This window comes from Anser cygnoides, chromosome 2 (assembly GCF_040182565.1).
Source record: "Anser cygnoides isolate HZ-2024a breed goose chromosome 2, Taihu_goose_T2T_genome, whole genome shotgun sequence".
In the NCBI taxonomy this organism is placed as follows: domain Eukaryota; kingdom Metazoa; phylum Chordata; class Aves; order Anseriformes; family Anatidae; genus Anser; species Anser cygnoides.
Window position 1 is genome coordinate 32555540 of NC_089874.1, and position 17860 is coordinate 32573399.

Sequence of the window (17860 nt, forward strand, 5' to 3'; positions counted from 1 at the left end):
CTAAATTCTCAGTAGAAAAATGAGAACTTTGGCATCTTACACTGCCAAGCATTTCATTCTTAGAAACAAGACTGTGTGAGAAGATTTCATAACTTAAAGTGCCTTGTATCAACTGTTATATCTGCAGTCTATAAATGTTTCTAACTGCAGCATTGCTTGAATTGTGTTACCAATAAAATCCTCTGTAATTTTTTTAGTGTTAATGCTTTTAGAAGAAAAAAAAACTTTTTTTTTTTTTTAGCTGAAGGTTTTTGAATGATTTAATTGCCTTCTTAATTAGTTCCAAAATAAATGATTTGCTAATGGAGAATATATACATTGAGATTTCAAACATATTGTATCGTGTTTCTCTAAATCACACAGAAATAAGGTTTTGTTTGTTTGTTTGTTTGTTTTTTCAACTAATGTCAAAGATTTGCCCAAAGAATAAATCAAAGTATATTTCATGAAACTTTCAGGAATCATGCAAATCAGATTTTCATCTGAATTAAACACATCTACCTCCATATAACAATTACCAAATTTTGAAAAAAAAATCTAGTATGCTTTTCAGGTTTTCATATCTTGCCCTACTGCATAATTCATTTCCCCTAGTGAAGAGATTTCACCGAACTTGATGAAATTTGTTTTGTAAACTCCATCCTTGCCAAACTGAAATCTCTGTGACATCTGAACTATATTCTCCAGTTATTCTGAGCATGTGTTAAATTCATCCTTGCTGAAGTAAATGTGAGATTTTATGTTCACTTCAGTGCAGTCAGAATTTTCCCCAGTTTCCAAATTCAGAGTTCATGGGTGTGTGACATGTGCTTCTTTGACTATAATGTACAAGACTAGTGATGGTACAGCCTAGCAAATTTTTGGTTCCAGCTGAAGTTTTAGAGGGAGAGTAGCTTTAAAAAAAATAAAAATGCAGAAAGTCAAGTGTCAGGCCTGTGTGGTCACTGGCACTCAGTGGGGTTTCATATGCAGTCTCACAGATATTTGGTTCCTGAAGCTGAATGACTTTTATAGCTGCTCAACTACAGGTATGTCAACCTGGCAAGGAGGTATGCCCAGCAAGTACTTTTCTGCTAGGCTCACTTGTGGTGCTCACATTGAAAAATCTGCTGATCTTTAGGAGTATGTACTTGTACGTATTTAAGAGCAAAAGTTTATGGTATTTGACATGATAGGGAAACGTAGTGGCATATTAGAGAAATGCATTTTATTTATTTTTGTAAATATCTGGCTGATACAGTACCCTTGGTAAAATCACAGTTTCTGTGTGATGAAAGTAGTAGAGCTGTGTAGATAATTGTAGATTTCATCTCTACTGAATGAGCTCCATTTCAGAGCTCAACAGTTTGATTCTTGGCTGCTGTGGGCTGAATCTGGACCTGGATCGAAGTACCAATGGGACATCTGTCATTCCTATGCTCAGTTTTTTTTCCTGCTTTTCTTGGGTAGGAAAGACACAAACCTGACAGTATAAACTGGAACACCGAGGTAGTGTTGAATGTTAGAAATTGAGAATTAGAAGCTGGCTGAGTGCAGGGAATGTGGCTGGGAGCTGAGGAACAGATGAGAAGAAAAAGCCCTATAGAAAGCAACCATTTGTGATTCAATATTTGATGTAGACTATCAGCCGTAAAACTACTTTTTCCTATTCAATGCAGTTGATCAACGTTTTCTCTTAAGTTCTTAGACCAGTTGTCTTCTTACGGAACAAAATATTAACACAGTTAGCATAGCTGAGTACTTGTAGAAACAGCCAAAATAGCCAATATATTGCATTAAATGGAATTTTTATAGATGTCTAAGAGATCCATTCAGGAAGAAGCTTTTAAAGCACATCAGCTGTATTCTGTATGAATGAACAAACATTTTTTAAGGAATAGATCGTCTCTGCAACAGTTTTCAACTGGCAATTGATCTGCTAATATTTGTGGTTTCTGCACTCCACTACATGGTTTCCTGCCAAAGACCGTGGCCATGGCATCCTGGTCAGTGACTAAACGCAATGTGAGGAATCTTTCTACTCCTTTAAGAGGTGTGTCTTAAGGGGACTGTTGCATATGTGTCTAGGCATGGTGATCAATCTCAAACTGATTTCAACTGTTTGTTAACAATTTTGGCTGTATACAAGTCTGTGTGAGATTTGGTTTTCCACAAAACACTCATTTTTGTTGTTCTGCATACTCTCCCGGTATATTCTTCCTTAAAAACAACAATAACAACAAAAACAACAACAAAACCACACACACAAAACAAACAAACAAACAAAATGACCAGAGGGGAATGGGGAATTAAGTTATGTTATTCTTTGAGTCTTAATTTGAGTTTCAGCTTCTCCTCTGTAAATCTGTCTGTGGATACTCACACTGGACGTGTTAGAATGGTGGCAAGTGCTCCTTTTACACATTGTTGACTTTTCTGTCTTCTGCCTTATGGGCAGGGTGGAAAGCAAAAGCAGAAGGAATGAGAAATAAGTTGCTAGCTGTAAAGGAAAAGCTGCTAATTCAAAACTATATGACTGGGGGTTTGATATGTCATATTTTTCTTGATACTAAATGTATTGAACTTTATAAATGGTAGATTTTACTAAAGTATTTCCAACATGCTCATGAGACAGTGCTGTCACCCATAAGAAGAGTGGCAATATTTGGCTTCTTTCATGTTGATTTGGGGCCATGCTCTCCCTTCCTATGCTTCCTTTAAAGAGAACAGGCTAACCAAGAGAACAAGGACAGAAGAACGATGTGTCCAAAAGATGGATCTTGGGAGGAGGCAGACAGACAGGGCAGTTCTTATTTTATGCCTTTTAAGAAAGCATTTAGGATTCTCTGTTGTAAAGTGAGGTGGCCATCATTTATCTGGTGTACATCCCACTCTAGATGGATGAGCAAAAGCTGTGCAGCTGAGGTTCTCATGAACATCCAATTGTACCAGTTGTACTACTCACTGTTCACAAGATAGGTTTCCCTGAGGAAATTAGCCTTAGAGGCACTGTTTACGTGACCTGTCCTAGCTCTGATCGTGTTTTCTAGGAGTGGTAAGTCTCTTTTCAGTGGAATTCTCTTTATTCTCTTAGCCAGCAGTGATGAATGTGCAGTCTCATTACGGGTACGCCTCACAGGACTATTCACACAACCCACATTGAAAACGCTTTTTCTTTTCTGATTTTTTACTCCCTTGAGATATAGAAATATCTTATTGAAGACAACAGAACTGTGTCAAAGATGCATGCTGTGCTCTGAAATTACATGAGTTCATTCAGTACTGGTGGCAGCTGATTTGTGTCGATGGAGGCTTCCCACATGTTGCACACAGACACAATTTGTACTTGTGCCAGAAATCATTGTTTCCCACCTGTGCTGTATAATCTGCTCCTAATGCCTATGACCTATTTTTAAAGTCTTTCTCTTTATAGCTGCTTATGTGCAGTATTTATAGAAACACCACTGAAATGGTCACAAAGAGAAGTGTGGACAACAGCTGTGTATCACTCCTTATTTTGTGGTATTTTCTTAAAACAGTGGTGCAACTATTTGTCATGCACAGTTACTACTCACCGGAAGAAATCATGTCTTTTATCATTTATCCACAAAGAGCTGTTGTGCTCAGAACTGTTTGTAGCTTCTGCCGGCTTTTGCATACCTGCCTGAGCAAATGATATCTGCTCTGTATCTTTGCTTTCACAGTAGAGCTGACTGCTCTGTTATCTGTAGTTTGCCATCAAAACTGCAAACAAAAACGTGGTGGGAAAAGACTGTCTACAGATGAAAGTGCTTATAAATTAAATATGCCATGCAACAGGACGTTCAGATTACAGACCATTTTTTAAGCTTTAAAAGGGTTTTGTAATGGATGTGATATTAAGTTGCACGCAAACTACACTGAAGTTAGTAAAACCCAGCTGTTTTCTAACAGCATAACAAATAACAAACCCCAGCAGTTTAATCCAATGAAGGATTAATTAATATGATCTGAAAAGCAAATCACATGGTGGTTTTCAGAAGGGAAACTGGCATTAGAGCAGACTTACATATATGTAACATTCCGTGATAGCATTTCTGACTAAAGAATAGTCGCAAAAACTGCTGAAGTATCACATTAAACTGGTATCAGATTAAACTGGTAATTGAAAGTTGCAGTTTAAAACCTAGACAAGCATTTCATAAGATCATTTCCAGAGACCACAAATTATTGTTTATCAATCCAAGTATTAAGATACAGTAGCAGGGAAATTTCCATTGTGATCAATCAGATTTTAGTTTGCGTATGTACAAATATATCTGCCCATATAAGATTGCAAAATGCCCATATGAGGGAAATTGCACTCTCAGTGTGAATAAATGTGGCATCTGCCAGTAGATTTATCACTGCCATTGTTCCCCTGTTCTGTCTCTGCAGAGACAGGGGGAGCAGAAAAGCGGCAGCAGCTTGGCCATGTGCTGTACGCCAGTCTGCCTTTTCTGAACACGCAGGGTAGCATTGCTTTCAGGGGCCTGCCATGGGTTGGAAAGCATTGGCAGACTGACTCTAAGCAGAACTCTTTGCTGAGGGCATGGGTCAAAGGGAGCAGGAGAAAGGTTAGGAATTAACATAAAAGGCACAGATTTTCTTTCAGATGCCTTTTTTCTCCATAAATGCTATAACATTTTTTAGATCTTTGTGCATCTGTTTGACTGAAGGCCCAACCCATTTTTGCTTGAGATGGGGTTAAACGCATGACTTCCCTCGGTGCCTTTTCACCCATTGAAGCTTTTCTCTCAGAAGAAATTATCTGCCATATGAAAATATGCCTCTCCTAGTAGAATCGTAGATCAGCAAAATAGTGTGAGATGGCCATTAGTCTAATAAGAGACATGTTGTACTCTGGTAAGGTTTAATGGCCGGCTGCGAGCAACATCTGCAGGAATTTCAAGTGAAAGCAATACGTATTTACTTGTCTTCCTCATTTACATCTTCAGGCTGAAGAAAGGCTTAAAATTCATTGTTCCTTAAATATGTATCTATCACATCAGAAAAAGCACACTGGCACATCAGTGTAGATAAGCATTGGGTAGATGTGGATCATTTCAGTCCAGTTTACCCAAACTTTAAAGTATACCTCACCGTGGGAGTCCATTAGAGCCATGGGCCTTACACCAGCATTTTGGAGTCCTTTTTCATTGCTCTGTCACAGTAAATCCTCACCATTTCTCATGCTCTGTCCCTTCTTCAACTCACTTCTGTGCCCCTTATGGATCACAAAGGAAGACGTTGTGGTTATTCTTCTGCCTTACCAGGTATGTTGCTGCAAGCTACGCCAGCTAAGGCCAGCTAAGCAAGAAAATGTTTGTAGGGGACCCCAAACAGAATCTTAGAAAGATCGAGAGCTACCAACATGACTGCCATTGCTCTGTCCTTACCCAAACATGCCTGCTCAGTGCCGTGCCAACTAATCCACAGGGAAAGGCAGAAAAGAGGGTACAAAGGGAACTCAGGATTTCAGAGGGGGAACAGAAGTTTGTCTGGCAGTGAGGCGAGGGAAGTGGTAAGGGATGTGTGTGTGCAGCCCTCTCCTCACCCCACCACCCCCGGTACGCAACCCCAGGGGCTGCCGGCCTCAGTGCAGCCGTTTAACAGCCTGGTGGTGGGATGACGGAGAGTTCTTGCCAGATGGTTTTCTTTACTTAGATTGAAACTAGCTTCGTGTTGGTGGCTCTGTCTTTCACAGGCTGCAGAAACGGTCACTGAAGTGGCTGGGAGGATGCTACTAGAGGTTGTCAACATCAGTTATCACTGGCTATTTTTTGATCTCAAGTGGTGCTACTGTGCCGTAAGAGTTCTGTCCAATGTGTGAGTGGTTTTATCATTGCTGAATGGAGGTTGTTCCTGAGGGTACCCAACTTGACGTGTTTTAAAATAGTGCTCATATGGTGTTAATTGGCTTGACTGCATTAAATACAAGATTATGTTTTACTAGCGAAGTGAGTGATGTAGGAGTCATCCTCATCGCTGAAGAAATAGCTCCATGCACTGCCTGCTTACACATCTCCTGGTTGACAGTGCTCACGCTCGGTTGCAGGCTCTAATAAAGCAGATTGGTTTATTAAGACAACCTGGGCCATCACTGGACATACCACATGTGGCTGTCATTGTGACACACACCCCACACAGAATGACTTTAGCAAGCCTCTCGCCTCCTTTCATAAAACAAGACAGGGAGCTCCTCCTTTTCTTTGCAGAGAAAATTACGACAGCAGATCTGGTATTGTTTAACCATGCTTGGGAGGGCTGGCGAGGACTGCTGGGGATCTTGCATGCAGTACGACGGAGTAGCTTAACTCCCCAAGGAGTAATTTTAAGCTCTTCTCAGATTTAGGAATAATGATTATATTTGAGCCATTTTTCTTTAGCTCTCCATACTAACCATTAACTGGAACATTGTGCAAGAAGAGCCTCTATTCTTGTATGATAACTGATTCTTTGTTTTGCAGCTTTTGGCATCGCCTTGTGGTGTCCAATTCTTAATCCAGCTTTGTGTATATCTATATATAGATATAAAGTTCAAATGTAAATATCAAATAAAGTTGAGTATATCAGTTGTGCATGTATATGGATTTTGTGGCTAAAAGTTTTCAGTAAGCAGAAATGAGCAATCTGATGTTACCATTGTCTTCAGTTGCTCTTCCTTTTGTTGATTGTTTTGGGATAGCACTGATGCCAATGTTTCTGTAGCTTTTGACTGAGTTTTGTGTGTGTGTGTGTGTGTGTGTGTGGCATGTTTTAATGGTAAAATAGATACTAGAAATAACATGAATCTAAAATTATATGCTTATTCATAAAATATAAATTAAAAATCAAGAATTTCACTTTTAGGGATATATTTAAAATGGTTTTACTTTCAAGCAAATTACTTATTTTAATGGCATACAAAGATGCGATAGAGTTTATACTGTGGCTAAACCATGTTTTGAGAAGAAACCTTCAGTGGGTTTGTGTTTTTATTTTATTCTTTTACGATAGTGCAAGCTACAGATTCAAAAAGCCTAAGAAAACCATTAAGAATGTACCGTGCTAGAAAATACAGGTATTTCAATGCACTAACCACTATACTCAGCAACTCCAGTAGCATGTTGATACTTCTGTACTCAGGAGACTGTGGTTCAGTCCCTGGTGCCCAAGGTTGGGCTGAGAACTTGAACCACAGTCATTTAGCAGGAAGTTTATACTGGTTCAGACTGTGCCTTGGAATATTGGGGAGCCTACTGTGGAAAAGGAAACCACAGGGAAAGGATGAATACAGTTCTGCACGTGCATGCCAACATACACCACCAATTCAATGGCCATGACCAGTAAAGTTCCGCCGTGGGAGGTGCCAGTGAAGGTTACATAGTCAAAAGTAGTGCCTGGAGGTGGTGGCAAAGAGCTTATGAAGACCATGGGAAGGGAGCAAAGTATGTTATATAGCACCTGTTTAAAACGCACCAAAAAATGCACTGAATTTCATGATCCACCTATTTATTTATTCATTTATTTTTCCTGCTCTTCTTGCTTCTGTGTTGTGATCCTCTTTATTGTTTCAGAAGTTTTATCTTTATTTATTTTTTCTTTTTTTTTAGTATTTTTTTCTGTAAATATTGAAGTATAAAATAGAGCATAAGTGGTTTAGCTGAAGCAGAAAATAGTGAACTTTCATAATGAGACAAGAGTAATAACTGTGCACTGAGTGGATTTCTGGGAAGTGGATTCCCTTCACTCTGCTGCTTTTTTTTTTATTTGAAAGTACAACATAGCATCTTGAAAATATTTTACCATGAAGTCTACTGTATTACAAGAAGGAAGGAGCACTTTTAATCTAATGTAATGATAATAGGTGAAGGAAAGGTGCAATCATCTATCATGTAATAGTTACAAATCTGTTTCTTGGAAGGTCAGTTTGACATTTCCTTATGGATGGTACATTAGAAGTCGTTTATAGTATAATACAGTAAATAACACATAGTAGATACACAGTAAATATAGTATATAGTAGATACATAGTAAATACATAGTAGATACACAGTAAATATAGTAAATACAGTAAATTATTTCTAATTATTCATTTCATCTTAAACACCTTTTTACTTTCTTCTCTCTGTTTTGGCAAGTTCATGGCAAGATCAGTAGCTCTTGAAAGGTTAACTGCATTAATGTTTGTCTTTGAAGGTGCTGCCTTTTTTTTTTTTTTTTTTTTTTTTTTCCTGTGGAGACAACAGTGAGCATTATAGAAATCAGTCTTGCTTTTTTGAGACATGTTTGTGTCTTTCGACTCTTTGTTAATATGATTCTCATTTAGAAACAGGAACTGTGAAATATGCTGGGGAATAAATAGATCTCTTCTAAATAGCTATTGTCAAGGAAGAGCAAAGGAAATGAATTGTGCGAATTCTTAGAACCGAGTAACGTTTATTTCAGAAAAAGACATACTTCTCAGATCAGAATGGCTTTTGCTTTACAAGTAAGTTATTTTTTCTCTGTCTTTGTAATAATGATAATGGGGAAATTTGCTATAGCAGTTTCTGCATATGGGAGGTTGTAGAAGTCTCTTTGATAGCTATTTAATGTATCCACTAGCTTGATATCAAAATTGGAAGAGCCAGCAGAGTTTTAAGCTTGGGTGGACGCTGCATTGAAGTTTGTGTCATGTGAGCCTGCTTGACATTATCAGGATAATCTCAGTATTGTAGAAATGTTTTGAACTCAGAAACACGTGGAACCAAATACACACAAGAGGAAAAGATGCACCGTAAATTTTCATCAGAGGGCTTTATTTAAGGGGCTGGAAGGTGTAGTGGGTAAACTTCCATCGAGTCTCTCTCTTTTATTTGAGAGAACGGTGAACAGCTGGTCCAAAATGGAATGGTACAAGATAGGTTTGAAGAAGATGAATATCGCTTGGAGATCTCATGCAGAAATAATTGAAGTGAGCACCAGTTTCTATCTGCTGTGCAGTGCTTTGGAGTAGTTCAATGTGGACAGCCATTTTTCAGGAACTGACTAAATTCTGAAGAATCTTTCATGTAGTTTATGCACAGGTGCTTTCTGAGGATATTTGGACTATTCCAGATTACTATTGAGTATTTTCACTCAGTTCTGGAGCTTTGGGGTCTTCAGCCAGATTTCAGAGTGACTGGCAAGGTTTTGTGTGTGTTTTCAGATTCACAGATTCACAGATTTCTCTAGGTTGGAAGAGACCTCAAGATCATCGAGTCCAACCTTGATGATTCTGAAAGGTCATTATTTGATGATAGTCAAGAGGCTCTGTTTCAGTGAGTTTAATTGAAGGTTTTAATGGCAGAAGGGACTTCAAATACTGATTTTTGTACTGCATTTATTGTGACATTAAACTGTGTATGTGGTTGTATCATTGGGTCCTTTGGCTTGTGTTTGGACTTCAGAAGCTGAATATGCTGTTGTGTATATCATAATTTCCAGTCAAAAGTTAAACTTTTCAATAAGCTTAATTTAAATGGTTGGCAGCAAAAAATAATGTAAATGATTCAACAGAAGAACGTCAAATGATTCCTAATGATTTTCTTGTAAACTATTCACTGTAATAGTTTGCCGATGTCAATGGAAAGGGTGATCCCACCTAGTAGTGTTGGTGGTCTGTTCATCTTATACCACAATAATACGCTGTCAGTATAAATGTATTTGTACAAAATGTTGTCATATTTATTAGGTCATATATGTCACTGTTGACAAACAAAGAGTCCTTGATCTTCTTGTTCCAAAGAGTTCAGGATCTACAGTTGTTCAGCCTTGTGACCAGGAGTCATGCAACATTATGGCATTTCATTTCCATGCCTTTGTAGGGGTAGCTGATAACTATCGTGTGACACTGTCTGAAGTCAGCCTTCTTGTAATTAGTAGTGGGATTTCAGCAACTTCATCCCAGTCTGAAATTAGCCTCTTTACCAGAATGACCTCTAAGGTGAGGTGAAGCAAGCTAACAAAAGCGTATAAAAGAAGGTGCACGTTCTGGAGATGGGTGAATTAAGAGGTAGGTAGACAGTGACATTTGGTCATTTCCCATTTTTTTAAAAAAGATCATCTGCTAGTTTTTTATGGTCTTTGTCATGGAAGGTAAGCCATTAATTTTACCTGTATTCAGAAAGCATTTAAGGTAAATCCTTGAAAAACCCTGTTCTGTGTGTATTGACTATCAATTTAATTTTATTTTTTTTCTCTGGCAGATGTAGTTATTATTGGAAATTAAATGGAATTTTATGGATGTATAAGTGAGCTCTTTCTGAACCAAGATCTAATCAGTTTGTCACTTTGAGACTTGAGTTGTGGAGAAAGTGAAAAGTAATAGTATTGGGTATCGGCTTTGCTTTGTGGTGTTTCATCAGGTGCGTAGCTCTGAATTGTCAGAGTAGCATTCACATACTTGGAGTAAGTGAAATCAGTGACACCACCAGACCCTCCTTTTCTTCATGTAGGCTGACTATTGGTAATTCTCTAAATATTTATGCCATGTCTAGACCTGTGCTTTCTGAAGAGGTGCTTCTGTCTGCAACAAGGAGGAGCTGATGGTGATGTAGCTTTTATGGTAGTTGTAGGAAATGGTGTTTTATGTTGGTGAATAGGGGGAAGTCTGCTTCATGCAGTATATTCTTCAGCTTCAGTTCCTATGACATTTCATTAAACATGGTTTATGGATATACTACCATGGTCTCAGCATTCATTCAATCAATTAAACTTTATTGTTAACAGAGAGAGTTCTGGGCTAGGGTTGGCTGCAGGGAAATCCATAACAGTAGAAGTCTCAGTTCACGTGTTTGCCATCAGATACTAATTCAGGGAAGAATACCAAACACGAGCATATCTAAAAATTAGTGTAAATAACCTTATTAGCCAAAATAATTTCCCATTTCTTAGCATTGTAATTCTGAGAAATATAAATGTGCACGACATAAATATAAAAGCCAGAGAAAGTGAAGCTGTACTTTCTGGACATATCAGAAGTTATTTGCATTTTATTCCTACTTCTTTTAATATACTCTATAATATTTTCTATGTACTAAAACTATTGAAAATAACTTCCTGATAACTTTTGAAACACTTTGAGTAAGAGAGAAGAAAACTCAAAACCGGGCTGATTACTGCTGTCAGGAAGAATTTTTAAAATATGGGTAGGATTAAGTCAAGCTCTTTGTTTGGCTAAGAGTGTTGGAAGTACTTCACAGTAACATTTCTTGACTTCTGTTATTTATTTGTATTCTTGCTCAATTTTGTTATTTTAAAAATTGCTTTGTGGAGTATAATATTCACAAAAGAAAATAGTCCCCTTAGAACAGAAGCTTTTAATCCTTTAAACACCTAATTTGTCAAATGCATAAAGGAAGAGAAAAAACAAACAAACAAACAAAAAAACAATACACATTTCCCAAATGTATCAGATGTGATTCCTTATGGAAATGAAACAAAGTTTGAAAGGCCATATGCACATTTCTGAGAAAGAAAATAAATGATATTGAACAGAAGAGCCTAGTAAGGAAGACTGCTGCTGCAACTAAGATGCGCTGTTGAAAATTTAAGGATCCAGCCTTCTGCAGTGTACTGATGAAGTCTCAGACTATTCCAGTTTTTCTCTTATTATAGTGAACATGTTTGATTTCTATATGGTACCAAGCTCTCTCAGTGATTTGCAATCAGCATGACAGTTTTTTTCCATGCCAAAACTTAAATGAGTTGTGCTGCTTTCTCCCAATCCTAATATGCAATGCCCTGATGCAGTAATGACATATCGTTAATTCTGTCTCACTGACTGCAAAACATTCTGCTTAAAGTGCAGAAACACAGCATCTACTTTCATGTTGCCTTTTGTATTGCAGAATCTCAGTTTGTGATGATATTTGAAGCCAGGTTCAAAGGCTCAGTCAACAGAACTAAACTGCAATGAGCTAAGATTTTTTTTGGTCTTAATTCTGATGAGAGGGAACTTCTATTCTGAATGATTAATGTGTTAAGTTGGGAGGAGGAGGTTTCAATATGACTAGGTTTTATTTAAATGATTTAGGCTGAGATTCTCAAAGGACCCAAAGTGTTTCTTGAAGAGTAATTTTGAATGCTTGACTCCATTTAAGCAGTCATTCTAGTATGCATGTTTCATGCCTGGTCTGCAAATTTCTAAAATTTGAGTAGAGTTCCCTCTGATTTTTTTTTTTAGACTTCTTAGTATGAAATTTAATTTCTGGGAAAACTTGCTTAGGAAAGAATCTTATATTTGAGAATGAAGAAATACCCATTGGCTTGACTGGCCTGCTTCTCAGATGAGTTGAGATGAAGAAAGAAACAACCAACCCACTAGTAAGAAATGGACCTACTGATATGCGGGAAAAGAAGAATGGGTAATAACTTTTGTATTTCCATTTTTCTTAACTGCATACTTACTAAGTTGCGTCAAAAGTGTGTAGAATTTTTCTGTTACTGTTGTTTCTTTTGACAGAACAGAGACGTATTTCTTAGCAGTGTCTTGTTGCATTACTTTCTGGAATATTACAGAATGCAAAACCATTATTCAGTATTTGTTTAGAATAATAATCATGGGAAATGTATCCAGCCAAAATAACAGTACTATCCTAATGATCCCTATAGGTTGGTTTTCCAGTGCTCAAAAATTACGAAGACAATTGTTTGTAAGAGTGAATAGAAATGACAATTTCTTTCCTATACTCGCCATCATAAGTCCGTAATTCTACTTGCTGACTTAACTGTAAAGAAATTGAAGACATCCTGCTGTATTTTTACTTTAGGGTTGAGACAGCATATGTCTGAAACCAACGTAAAAGCATGGTAGTGACTTGAAGTCAAATAAAGAAAGAATAGTAAGTTTGATGGAAGCATGATGTATCATTCTAATGATGTCAAGTATTAGTATTTGAATCCTTAATTAAAATCTAATTAGTCCAAAGTCATTAGTCCAAAGTCATGTACTAATAGGAATTTTGTTAATGAACATTTAAAGAAAAAGAGTGATTTTGTCATATCAATAAACTAAATCCCAGTTAAGCTTTACTTTCATAATGTTTGGTATCCAGGTATACATGGGTATAAACTTTGCTATTAGTAATTTCTACCTTTCACAGTGCTTTTTCAGTTCATTGTAATGTTCTGATTGACTTGGAAAACAAGATTGACTCCCTCTGGTGGCTGAAATCAGGCCTTTACATTCCGGAGAATGTTTTCCAGAGATCTGTTCAGTCTGGACAGTACAGTCCATGAATACTATTTTATGTTTAGTGTTACATTATTATAGAAAATAGCAATATCTTTTCTTTCTGTCATACAGAGTGCAGTGTTGGTGGTACTTTTGCCATCTGAAAGCTTTGGAAATCCTGGCGGATATTTAGATCACATGGTTCCAAGGAACCCAAGTATATTGTCAAAGTGAACTAACACTTTGGGCACAGTAGGATTGGAACCATTTACTGTGGTGAGAAGAGTCAAAATAGGAAAGGAGGAATTGAGATAAGCAGAGTAATATTGGTGATAGTAAGTGTGTCACAAAAGTACAAGAACTAGATATTATATCTCTAGTTTGGGATTTTCTTCAGCTCATGAAAATTATTTGATCTTAGAAGTAAACAGCTAATTTATTATTATTATTATTATTATCATCATCATCATCATCATCATCATCATCATCATTTGGCCAGGATACCGTTTTGTTATAAAATGGAAGAATTTTATAATATTTAGATTACAGCTGTGAATGTGAGATGTCTGACTCCTTTTTTCAAGTAATTCCTCCAAATCCCAACTGACAGAATGTGAGAGAGAAACACTTCTTTTTTGTTACTATTTTCTGCAAATAGTTATGGTTAGAATCTATACACTATAAAATCAAAACTGTCTTCACATTAATAAGCCAAAAACATAAGTAAGCATCCTGGAAGACTGGTATTTCCTTGATTATGAGTTCATAATGCTTTTTGTATATTTTATGTAATCTCTTTTACTGGACTGCCTGCCTTATGTAATGTCTTAGTAATGGAAATGAGGCCATCTGCATGGTAGTCAAGGTTGTTCTCTGAAAGATATGCTCCGTCTGCAGCAAAAAGTAGATTAAATCAAGACCTTTAAAACCTTCACAACCCTTTCATCAAGCTAAGATGAATATTCCTCCAGAACTCTCCCTTACATTCTTTAGAGCAGCCCATCTTTGCTGTCTATTGACATCTTAATCCATCCAACTTCGTTTCTCAACAGCTGCATAATATTCCCATCAGCTGTACTGCCATTGTTTGTATGTCCTTTTTCATCTTCTGCCACTCCTAATTCAATTCTGCAGTCTAATAAACTCTACCTGGTTTGCTTTACATCACCATTATGATTTTGTTCTTTGCCTTTCATTTTCCCTGCTTTCCCTGTAGTGTTTTTTTTTTTCTCTGTGCATTCTGTAATCTCTGCTCCTAGATATCAGTATTCCAACAGCTGCACTTATGAAAAATGGCAAGTCAGTGATCTAATATTGTTTATTCATTTTATTTGTGCAAACATACTGGGTGTTTTATATTAGCAGAGGAGGAGAGACTCCCCTGACTATGCTGCAGTCCAAGGCAAAGTGGTATGAAGGGGAGCAGAATGCCTGTATCATTCACAGGTCTAGGTGAGATGAAAGCCGAGTAAGTGGAAATCTATGTTCTGGATGTATTTGGTACCACCTTCAGCAGCCTTATATTGTCTCTGAATAGGACATCAGGAAAAGATGGTAGCAGGTCTCTAGAAAATCCGATGGTGCTCTTTCAGTCATCTTTAGCATCCTGGAGGGCTTTGTACTCCATCTTTTAATGTATAGTAATACTGATACAACTAAAAGCATATCACCTTTTTCTTGTGTATGTGACATCTGTTTTGAAAAAGGAGGTGAGAGGTATCTTTTGTGTCATGTCTGCTCTTTGCTTTTTCTGAGCATTTCAGGATATGATGCGAGAATTGTGTATGTATGCAAGTGCACGCCCACAGCTTCATATCACGCATGCTTGCATTTTAATCAATTAATTCATTAATTAATTGTCAGGATTTAATGAAGTGACCAGCAGATAAGCTGGCACGTGTTGATTTGGACACAGATTGTACCTACTATGTTCTGCAATTGCTAAGCAGTGCTACCGCCAAATCAAACCTTGTTTGTCATCCTCAGTATGATCTGGTTGAGAGTGGTACTGATCCATGTGCAGAAGATACACAGCTAAAGCAATGCTATTTTGTAATCTTCCCTGTCTTTTCTTGTATACCCTTGTCACAGGTGTGGGCACATTACGGTCAAATAGACTAACTTGATACCATGTACTAACAGCATCATTAACACCAATGTATTGTGGTGTTAATAATACTACTAGTATGCCATAAACTTTGGAACTGAAAAGAAAGCTATGTAGAAATTCTACATTTTTAACTACACATGCATTTGCCTTTGTCCTGTTTTTATGTTGCCTGCAGCAGAAGTATCCAGAGCTCAGGATATTCAAAGGGCATTCTCTGGAAAGTGAACATGGGCCTTTGTGCTGATGAGTGCAGAGAATGCATGTGTAACAGTTCTTCAGATGAAATATAAAGTAACTCAGAAACGCAAATATAGCTCAGCTTGGGTTTCTTGATAACAGATCATCCCAGGTTTGAGTTTAAAAGTGTTTCACATTCTGATGTGATTTACTGGGCACATTTGCTTTTACTCCTCTAACAGAAGTGGTAGGCCTGATATTTGCATGAGCTCTGGCAGGCTCATAAATGGAACTTTCACTCATGTATTCACTGTAGAAGAAACAGCAAACACTACCATTACAAAAAAAACTTCTTGGCTATAACAAATTAGATGGCATTTATGTTTGTGTTTGTTATGACTGTTTGACTCAAAAGCGTATTTGCAGAGAAGGAATCTGATTTTAGTAAATCAATATAATAAAGCCTTTGATTTTTTACAAAAGCCAGCTAGCTGTAACTTCAGTGTTGGTATTTCAAGGCGTCTCACTGATATTTTAGAAGTTTGTGGTTGTTTGAGCTTCCTTTCCAGGCCCTGGGGAAATAAGAGAATGGTAAATCAAAGCCCAGATCGCTGTTTGCATTTATTTTACTTCTCATTATGACATGTATGCAAACACTTAAAAGAAATGGGGAAAAGGTATAATCATGATAAGATCCCGTTTATAGAACAAAAGGGAATGCATTTCTAGTCTAATTTATTACACTTCTCCTTAATACCATAAAGTCATTTGAGTGCCTCATCAGATTTGACAGTTCATTTATACTTCTAATTCTGTGATAGTGCTGCTAAAATGATTACTGACTCCTTAAGTATAATCCAAGAAAATAACCATAAAATATTTTCTCTGATCTGCAATATGTGTTAATTTCTTGTGTTTTTCCTTTCCAAGTGAGGAAGTTTTAAAAGTACAGATTGCAGTTGGGTACTTAACTGCCATAAAAAGTCATGGTGCTGCCTTTGAAAAAAAGTCTTCCATTTATATTTACTGTCTCCTTTCTGTTTCCCTTGCCTGTGACAACTGAAATCCAGACTATGATTAAAGAAGTATAATTAATCAAAAATATTTAATAGCATTGAGTGAAATATAAATGACACTAGTTTTTGTTTGGGTGGACCTCTTAGCTTAATTTTGAGAATGGAGAAAAAAATCTGTTGATTTTAAATATTGAAAAAAAAAAAAGTTTTATTACAAAATCCAACTGCCATCCAAAATCCAGATACTTTTGTCACATTAAGGATATTAAAATGAGATGCTCTCAAGGCCATCTTCCTTCACCCCTATACTCATGAGAGAGATTCTGGATCAAGCTTCATGGGTGGCATAAAGAAGCTTTGCCTATACTGAAGTCAACAGAGGGATGACAGATTATACCAGCTGAAAATTGATGTACAAGATTTTAGTCACCAAAGTTGGAATGACAAAAGCATCCCATGGGAGTAACCTAACCTTTCACAGTTTATTGAACATCCGACTTCTGATTCTGTACTGGTTATTCTTAAAATTTTAACCTCTAGCTCCTGCATTCTGTAGTGCAGGTCTTGTAGTGGCACAGCTTCCATCAGAAAGTTGTGACTTGTGGGAAGTAGGCTCCAAATTAGGAAAATTTTCTGCAAATTAGTATCTTAAGCAATTGGTATAGTGGTTTTCATGCCAGACTCCATCCACTTTAGTCATGGCTGTTCAAAACCAAGTTGCTCACTTAGTTTCCCAGCATGCCCACAGCTGACACATTGCTCTATTACCTCTTTATTTACACTGGCTGTGAGGGCAAGCAGTGCCTTATCGTTATGCCAGGACTGCTCTTAGATTACAGTGAGCAATGTTCCTGTAACAGTGCTTCTCAACAGGGAAAGCTCTGCCCCAATTTGCTCAGAAATTTTAACTCCTTTCTTTGTGCCCCACCTCTGCTTTGTTACCGGTGTCTTATGGCTTTCCAGGTATTAGTGCTTTTCAAGTCCTGAATGACGTGGTACTTAAATCCAGAGAATTCTGTGTTTAAGCTGGAACGTAAATATAGTGCGTTGTCTTCATTTTCAGTGGATCTTCCATCTTTCCATTATTTAGACCTATTTTCTGTAAATTCTTTAGTCCTCTGATTATGTCATGATTTACTGGTGGCTAATCCTGAAACAGGAAGGGTTTTCACTTTCTCTGAATGAAGAGGTCAAATGGAGGCAGTCTCTTTTACACTAAAATGTGCAAAACTGTTCTGGTTTGTTTTCATTTTATGAAAAGCATATGAAAACTATGCAAAGTACTATGCAACTTAATAAGCACTTCAGGTGGGTTCTGTTTTGTAGAAGAGAGTTCAAAGGAGTAGCACTAGTATAAACAGTTCTCCCATTCTCCTTTCT

General features: G+C 37.2%; 1 protein-coding gene across 18 annotated transcripts in view; it reads left to right on the top strand.

Annotated features, from left to right (window-relative positions):
- HDAC9 (histone deacetylase 9) overlaps nucleotides 1-17860 on the top strand; it is a 480254-nt gene that overhangs the window by 222861 nt on the left and 239533 nt on the right. Inside the window, exon 1 of one of the 18 annotated variants that reach the window (XM_013171799.3) lies at nucleotides 12218-12368. The exons of the other annotated variants lie outside the window; for them this stretch is intronic. Within the exon in view, the coding sequence (XP_013027253.2) occupies nucleotides 12335-12368 (34 nt within the window). The 5' untranslated portion in view covers nucleotides 12218-12334. Of the gene's footprint in view, nucleotides 1-12217; nucleotides 12369-17860 lie in introns of those variants that run through there. 18 annotated transcript variants of the gene reach the window in all.